Raw genomic sequence first — 9,421 nt, 5'->3', positions numbered from 1 at the left:
ATGTTAGCATTACGCGTGATGTTAGCATTACGCGTGATGTTAGCATTACGCGTGATGTTAGCATAACGGAGTGATGTTAGCATCACACATTACTCGCGTGATGCATCGCTCGGAAACAGTACGCGCGTGATGCATTACCCACGTGATGTATAACCTGAAACAGTACGCGTGATGCTATTATTACAAAGTGATGTTTATACTCTAAGTAATGCAAGTGATGTTTATAGTCTAAGTAATGCGAGTGATGTTGTAATAGTAACATCACGGAGTGATGTTTGTTTAAGAGACATCTCATGTCATAGTCATATTACGCGAAATGCAATGTAAATGCATCTAATTTGGAATATTGTAGTATAAAGATGTTTGTATTAGTACCCCATTTATTTAATAACTTACTAGATGGTATAATCTAAATAAACCGTAGACAATTTAAACTGAAATTGCATAATTTGTTATTCAATGCTTGATTAAATACAATATTACAATATTTTGATTTTTTTACTTGGTAACCTAGAAGGAGATCGATACGCTTTCATACAACTTGGTCAAGATGTAAAAAGTTGAAGGTAATAATAATAAATAGCTGATGTATTGTTATATCATCACTGGAAATTCTACGAAATTTGGCGATCTGAGAGCACAATTATAAGAGATTTAGTAAAAGTGAGGTTATGTAACAACTTATAATAAAATTAACAGCTGATTTAAGAAGTATATTTGTTATTTTTTTATATACAGGGTTATTTTATAAATAGTAACGATAACATAGGACTATATTACCTACTGACATGACAGACAACTTTCGTTCCATGACTTTACAAAACATAATTTACCAAAAATAAACTTTTAAGTTTTTGCTGTACTATCTGACACCGTTTAGGTCTGTATCTGGTTGTAAGTTTAAACAAACAAACATCCTCAAAGACGACCCCTACCCGCGCTCCTGCTTTTTGCAGAGTTACTTTATTACTGTTTAGAGCGATCTATTTCAAAATTTTTATTTTTGTATGAATGTAAAGTGTGATGAAATATAAAGTTATGGAACTAAAGTTGTTAGTAATAAAGTCCTGCGAGGTTGTTAATATTTTACAATATTTGTAAAATATAACCTCACAGGACTATATTACTAACAACATAAGCAAAAACTACTTTGGTTCCACAGCTTTTAATAATTCATCACATATAACAACCATAACTATCTATACAGGGTATAACCCTTATATATTTGTAGAGTTGGAGGATGTTATGAAATTCAAAAGATTACCAGGTAAGGATGTGACGTTTAAACAGAAAAACATTTTTTCAAATAATTTTTTATTTGATTTCAATTATATTTCAAATCACCTATTCTAAGCTTCATCAAATATGCTGCTAATATGCTTGCTTTGCTGTAAGTCTGGTACATAATTAGACCACAGACTGTCTAAAAAATCCCATGCTTCAATAATCAAATGTCAATCACAAAGACAACTATTCTCAGCGATATAATATTTCACTCTGTACTCACTGTTGTCTGGTATCTTTCAATAAAGCACCTACTTCCGTGTCTATAGCTCTCATGTAGTCTGGTAATACAATAGTAGGTTCAAGTTGTTAGTTTCTAACTTTTTAATTTGGAGGCTCAGTGGGAAGTGAGAAGTTAGTGAATAAGGTCCAGCTGCGGGGTCCACTATTACAGGTACGGAGCACAATGAAACACGTCAGTTCGGTATAGCGTTTACTGGGCGAGAGAGATACATCAGTTTCGTTCTACCTTCTATAATAAATCTTATAACCTACTTAAAACTACCTACGGTTACATACGTCACACCTCCACCCTTAATTACTACTACACTAATTACCTTAACTACAGCTTTATATAAGCACAACTATAAAACTAACATTTATGAATCTTAACTAACTTAAATTATATCTTAACTAACTTAATCAAACTCCCAGCCATATCTTTTAACGGGATTTCGGGTCCGTTGGGGTCGGCCCACCGGGGGTGCAGGTGGTTCTTCAGGAATAACGACCGTGCATGTGGTATCGACCGGGTTAGGTTAGGTTAGGTTAGGTTGCCTGTGGTGCCACTGAGCACAGAGACTTACGCGGCTCTACGGTAGTCGATACCTCAGCAGCATCGGATCTTGCTACGGCATCCTGACCGCTGGCCACCTCAGGTGGGGTCTCCACCGCTTCCGACAGGGCCACGCCATAGCTACTACGTCTTTTCTTTATTTGATCCACATGTCTTTTTATAGGTGGACCATTCCCCCTACTAATCACGAAGTTGCGAGAGCCTACTCTTTCCTCGATCTGACCACCTAACCACCTTCCTCCCGTAAAATCCCGTGCCCACACGGTGTCCCCTACATCAAAATTCCGCAGCGAGCCCCCCGCGTGAGAAACTTGTTTACGCTGAGCATTCTGTACCTTGCCTTCCACCTGCCTATCTCCCCTCAATAAGTCTAGTCTAGATCTTAAGCTCCTACGTTGCAAACGCATTGCAGGCGACGCTCCCGTGGAGCTGTGTTCTACGTTCCTGTACATCATGAGGTATGCCTGCAGAGCAGCGTCTACTTCGCAGCCGTCTCTCCGCGACTTCTTTATCGCCCGTTTGCGCAGATTAACGGCATTTTCCGCGGCTCCATTGGACGATGGGTGATACGCTGCTGTAAACGTAATTTTTATTCCGTTTGTTACCATAAAATCGGCATATTCGCGACTAGTAAACGGTGGTCCGTTGTCGGATACGACTTCTTTTGGCAAACCAAACCGAGCAAACGTCTCGCGGAGTACTTTAATGACTGCCTCTGCCGTCGTTTGTTTCATTTTAAATATTTCCAACCATTTGGTGGTGGAATCAATAATAATTAAAAATGTTTCGCCGTGTAATGGCCCTAAGAAGTCGATATGTAACCGTGACCACGGCTCGACGACGTGCGGCCACGGCTGCGGCGGCACCCGCGGGGGCGCCGTGCCCTCCAGTGCGCACGTCGTGCACTGCTTGGCCCAGCTTTCAATACTACTGTCGATTCCGGGCCACCAAATTATGCTTCTGGCGATGCTCTTCATTTTGACAATGCCTAAATAGCCTACATGCAATTCTTTCAATAAATTTTCCCTTAAAACATCAGGTATTACCAATCGATAACCCCAAATAATACAGCCCATCTCTATATAAAATTCGTTACGCCTAAGAAAATACGGCTTTAATATTTCTTCCTTGCAGACCACCGGCCACCCGGACTGTACGTAAAAGTACACCTTTTTTAGTACGTTATCCTTGCTGGTCTGTTCCTGAACAGTTTTCCTCGTAATGGGAAGGAAATTTTGAATAAAATTCAAGTACATCGATTCTTTGCCTTGTCGTTTCTCTTTTCCTACGGGCAATCGTGACAACGCATCCGCGGCGTTATTTTCGCTACGCACATACTCGATACTATAATCGTAGCCCGCCAAAATTACCGCCCACCTCTGCAACCTACTGGCCGCCATTACCGGGATTCCAGTCTTATTCCCGAAAATGGTCACCAATGGCTTGTGGTCCGTGCGCAATATAAATTTCCTACCGTAAAGATATTGGTGAAATTTACGTGCGCCGTAAATGATAGCGAGCGCCTCCCGTTCTATTTGTGAATAGCCTTTCTCGGCTGCATTCAGGACCCGCGACGCGTAGGCTATTGGCCGCTCGGCGTCGTCGCCGTCCGCGCCCGCCGCGAGGTGGGAGATCACGGCGCCCACGCCCGTCGCGCTCGCGTCCGTCGTCAGCACGAGAGGCAGCTCGGGAGAGTAGTGTGCTAAGACATCGCTAGAAATCAACATTTCTTTCACCTTTTCGAACGAACGGGCGCAGTCTTCACTCCACTCGTACTTGACTCCTTTCCGTAACAACGTGTACAGTGGGCCTAAGATGGTGCTTATATTGGGTACGAACTTCGCGTAATACATTACTAGTCCAAGGAAAGATCGCAACTCGGACACGTTTGCCGGCGCTGCTACCTTTTTTATTGCTTCGATCTTATCCGGACACGTATGCACACCCCGTTTGCTTATAGTGAACCCTAAGTACGTAACGGAATCTGCGAAAAAAGTGCATTTGTCTCTTTTTATCCTCAAACCGTATTTTTGCAACCTATCAAAAACTTCATGCAACGTATTTAAATGCGACCGGTCGTCTACCCCTGTGATAATTAAATCATCTAGAAAAACCCCCACCCGTGGCATATCCGAAAACAGCTGTTCTAGTTTCCTTTGAAAAATGCCCGGGCTCGACGCTAGACCATAAATTAGCCTGTTGTACATGAAAAGCCCTTTATGCGTGTTTATCACCGTGTACTTTTTAGAATCGTCTAGCTCGAACTGTGCGTAAGCTTGTGATAAATCAAGCTTCGTAAATTTCTCTCCCCCGTGCAACTTCGTGAGCAGGTCTTCGACCTTCGGTAACGGATAGTGATCCACCTCTAGACACTTATTTAAAGTCAATTTATAATCGGCGCATACCCTTATGGAGCCATCTTTCTTAATAACCGGCACAATCGGTGTGGCCCAGTCGGAGGTGGTGACCGGCGTCAGGATTCCGTCGCGCACCATCTGCGCCAGCGCGCGCTCCACGGGCTCACGCAGCGCGTACGCCAGTGGGCGCGCGCGAATAAACGCGGCCGCGCGTCGGCGCGCAAATGGAACCCGATCTTTCCCCCGGTGAACCGGCCCAAGCCCTCCGCAAAGACATCACAGTATCTGGAACTGAATTCCGCCTCGCAAAATACTCTATTTACATTGCCAATTTTATTACAAGCTAACATTAATATATTTATTTTTAACTCATTAATCCAACCTCTGCCTAACAAACTTGTTTTACCACTTTCGATTATATACAAATCTAATTGTTTACATACATTCCCGTATTTAACTTTAGGTGCAATTTTCCCTAACGGTTTTACCATTTCACCTGTATAGTATCGCAATACTAAATTGTAATTTTGCAACACACAATGCGACAATAATTTTTGATAACAGTCTAAACTTATGCAAGAAATTGCACTACCCGTATCTACCTCCATAGTCAATGATACTCCGTCGATGGAAACATCTACCGTGTATGGTGCAAACAATTTTGACTGATTTGTATTTAAAGAAAAGTTGTTTACCTCTTCGCTATCGGTGCTATCGGCGTCATCTATAGACCCCGACTTTATCCCCGTAATATTGTATAGTGATGATTTGCCGTTCAATTTAGGACACATCCTCTTCAAGTGCCCTTCTCGATTACACAGCCGACAAACATATATTGTAAATTTACATGATTCAGACTCGTGTTGGTTTCCACACACTTTACATTCCGGTCTATAATACGTGGTATTATTCCGCCCGGTATTACGGAACTTCCCGCTTCCCGCTCCGCTTGTGGCGCTTGAGCCCCCGCCGGCCATGCGCCCGACCGCGGTCGCCGCTAGCCTCGCCCCTCCCGCGCCCGCGCCGCTGCTGCGCGCGTTGCTGCCGCTGGCCCCCGCCCGCGCCGCTCTCCGCTCGCTCGTCTCAACTGATGCACCGAAGCCACCGCGCCCATTGGTACCCTGTCACCGGTTCGATTCCTGGTACAGTCCTCTACCATGGCCGCATTCGCCTCGGCCGCTTCCATTGACACCGCAATTTTATACGCTCTGTCGAACGTGATCGTGTCGTCTTCCGTAAACAATTTTTGTCTAATGTCCTCATTTACTAGTCCGCACACAAATTGGTCCCTTAAATTTTCTTTTAAACTGTCCGCCGAGAACCCGCAGTGTTTACTCAATTTCTGAAGATCGGTCACGAAATGTGCTATCTTTTTGGTAGTCAAAGTCAAAGTCAAAGTCAAAGATTATTTATTCCATAGGTAAAATAAATTTACACTTGAAAACGTCACATTTAAGCTACTGCTCGTTCACTACGCTGACCTCCCTGAGAAGAACGAGCAAGAAACTCTAGGGATTGCTCTTTTCAAATAAACTTAAATGCTATGGAATACACTTTGAATCAAATTTGTGTGGATTCTGGAGCCATGTCGTCTTTCCATACATCTTTATCTAACACGTAGTCTTCAATTTTGTAATATGATTTTTCGATCAAAATATTTTTAATGTAGTTTCTAAACTTAGGAAATGATAAACTTAATATATGCTCCGGAATCTTATTGTAAAAACGTATACAGTTCCCCATAAAAGAGTTGTTTACCTTGGTTAAACGAAATCGTGGTACCATGAGTTTGGACTTAGCTCTAAGGTTAATATTATGGATATCTTCTTTCTTATTGAAATTATGTATATTTTTACGGGCATATAAAATATTTGAGTAAATGTACTGTGATGCCACAGTCATGATACCAGTCTCCTGAAACTTTTCTCTGAGAGATACCCGAGAGCCTAGACGGTACACAGAACGAATCGCTCGTTTTTGCAATACAAATATGGTTTGAATATCTGCCGCTTTACCCCACATGAGAATCCCGTAGGACATTATACTATGGAAGTAACTAAAGTAAACTAATCTAGCAGTACTAACATCGGTAAGCTCACGTATTCTGCGGACTGCGTATGCAGCGGAGCTTAATCTGCTGGCCAGGGACGATATATGTGGAAACCACTGAAGTTTACTATCTAAGGTCACTCCCAAGAAGACTGCTTTATTAACAAGGTCTAACTTTTCTCCGTTTATTTCTATGGTTGGACTAGTCGATTTTACGTTAGGTAATTCAAATTTAACACATTTTGTCTTCTTGGCATTAAGCAATAAATTGTTAGCATTAAACCAATAAACTACCTTAGAGAGGGTATCATTAATACGGTCATAGTTATTGTCATGTCTGTCTGTTTTAAAAATCAAGGATGTGTCATCAGCAAACAACACTATTTCGCAATGGTCCTTAACAAAGAATGGCAGATCATTAATATAAATCAGAAATAAGAAAGGTCCAAGTATTGAGCCCTGCGGAACACCCATTTTTACTGGAGAACCCAAAGAAGTCACTCCATTTATGTCTACTATCTGAATTCTACCGTTGAGATATGACGAGACAAGTTTCGACGCCTTGCCATTTACACCGTAATGTTCCAGCTTCCTAATAGTATTATGATCAACGCAATCATATGCCTTTGAGAGGTCACAGAAAACACCAATAGCGTTCTGGGACCTTTCCCAAGCATCAAAGATGTGTTTTAGTAACGCTACCCCCGCATCGCTAGTCGATCTACCACTAGTAAACCCGTATTGTTCACTATGAAAAATATGATTCCTACCGAAATAGGACAGTAATTGAGTTAGCATAACCTTTTCGAATATTTTACTTAAAGCTGGTAAAATTGAAATGGGCCTATAGTTGCTAGGATCAACTTTCCCACCGGTTTTGAATAAGGGAATAACTTTGCTGTATTTCATTAAATCGGGAAAAACACCTTCGTCAACGCACCTATTGAAAGCTACAGCTAAATGTGGGGAAATGAGATTAATAACTGAGTCTATAACTTTAGTTGATATGCCCCAGAGATCTTCAGTTTTTTTAACATGTATTGACTTAAAAGCTTTTATGATGTCTTGTGGATTAACATGACGAAAATTAAATAAACTGCCACAAACGTTAACATTTTCCTTTAAGAGATCAATAGCAAGTGAAGGGGAGGAATTTAATGATTTTGTAGTGTTCACAGCAATTTCCGAAAAGAACGATTCAAAAGCTTGGGCTACTTTATCTTTACATTTTATAAGTTTGCTGTCTAATTCTAAAACTATATCTCTATCCTGTGGTTTAACCCTGCCTGACTTTATTTATTATGCTCCAAGTAGTTTTAGATTTATTTATCGATTGTCTAATTTTGTCGCTGTGAAACTTAACCTTAGCAGCTACACAAACTTTTTTAAATATTTTCGAATAAATTCTAACATATTCTATGAAATTGGAATTATTATTATAAGTTTTCATAGCATATAGCTCATACAAACGAGACCTACTCTTATGAATACCTACTGTTGCCCAGTCGTTGAATTTAGTCTCTCTATGGAAAGTTAATGTTTTCGATTTAAATATATTGTCAAATTCATTTTTAATTAAACCAAATATCGTGTTATATAAAGTATTTGGATCCTCCGGTATATGGGATAGGGAATTTAAACTAATGCCGATATTATTTTGAAATCTAATTATTCGTTCTGTGGTAATCGGTCTGCAGAGAAATTGGTCTACCTTCTTGCTCATTTTACAATTAAAAGAAGCCAATTGGCCACTATGGTCGGATCTTAAGCAATTTATTATTGATTTAGACACTGCGTCTGTGTTACAAAAGATGTTATCAATACAAGTAGAAGAGGAGGCAGTAATGCGAGTTGGTTCTAAAAAAAGATTAATCAAGTTAAAACTTTGAAATAAATTAATGAGTCTTACAGAAGTAGAACAGTTTTCCAACAGGTTTACATTGAAATCTCCACATATTACTACGTTTTTTTTGGTTGGAAAAATCCGCTTTAAACTGTCTTCCATAATTAATTCAAACTCGTTAAAATTAGCAGAGGGGGGCCTGTATACGCATAAGACGACAAACTGATCCAATTCCACACATGAAATTTCAATAGTTCGTTCAGTAGAAAGATTTGTGATATCCTTACGCTCTTTAAATTTTAAGTTACGCTTAATAATAATCATGGATCCGCCTCTACTTAAGCTCTTTCTTATGAACGAACTGACTATTACATAATTTTCTATATTGTTAATGGCTTCGTAATCTTTCAGCCAGTGTTCTGTAACACAAAACACGTCAACGGAAATATCGTGCAAAAAAGACTTATTTCTAATGTTTTGCCAGAAAAGCCTTGAATATTTTGATGTACTACATGGAAACGATTAGACTTTTTTGTTGTCGTGTTTTTCAGTTTAAATTATGGTTAGTAAAAAGTATACGATTGCTACTTAAAGTAGGAGCATTGTCGTGGGACTGTGTTATATCTTCTATAACAGCGTCCTTAATATTAAAAGATAGCAAACTAGCTATATGTCTTAGATACCTTAGGGGTAAAAGTAAATTATCCTCAAAAAGTTTGAAGTTCCTTACGAACTTATTAATGTCAAAACAAAATATAACGTCACTATGACGGCAAGTCAAATTATGAATATGCGAATTTATGTTATATATATACTTATTACGAGCGATGCCTAGGTTAGAGCAGTAAGGGAATGCACTTAGTATGAATTTACCCACACTTCTCATGAATTCTCAAGAACACGTCAATGCTACTATTTACTTCTTTTTTACTAATGTTAGTACTATCACCTAATATAAGAATCACTGTTGTATATTTATCAAAGTTGCAATCACTTAACAGTGTAATAATTTGACTAAAAGTAGCTCCTGGATAGCAATAGTTGATTGAACGCGCCTCCTAAACTTGAATCGTTCAGCTAATAAACTGGGTT

The 9,421-nt window shown here is 39.8% G+C and overlaps 1 protein-coding gene across 1 annotated transcript in view; it reads right to left on the bottom strand.

The window, feature by feature from the left end:
- The window catches only part of LOC113239599 (uncharacterized protein K02A2.6-like), a 6,259-nt gene extending 1,031 nt beyond the window's left edge, over positions 1-5,228 (bottom strand). The window contains exons 1-3 of the mRNA XM_026476653.1: positions 5,030-5,228; positions 2,091-4,700; positions 1,508-1,565 (exon numbers count right to left, since the gene is read on the bottom strand). Coding sequence (XP_026332438.1) covers positions 1,508-1,565; positions 2,091-4,700; positions 5,030-5,228 — 2,867 coding nt within the window. The remainder of the gene's footprint in view (positions 1-1,507; positions 1,566-2,090; positions 4,701-5,029) is intronic.
- Positions 5,229-9,421: the final 4,193 nt, after the last annotated feature.

The sequence above is a fragment of the Hyposmocoma kahamanoa genome, unplaced genomic scaffold (genome assembly GCF_003589595.1).
Source record: "Hyposmocoma kahamanoa isolate Upper Pololo Valley unplaced genomic scaffold, ASM358959v1 99959, whole genome shotgun sequence".
Lineage (NCBI taxonomy): Eukaryota > Metazoa > Arthropoda > Insecta > Lepidoptera > Cosmopterigidae > Hyposmocoma > Hyposmocoma kahamanoa.
This window is presented reverse-complemented; position numbering and strand designations above follow the sequence as displayed.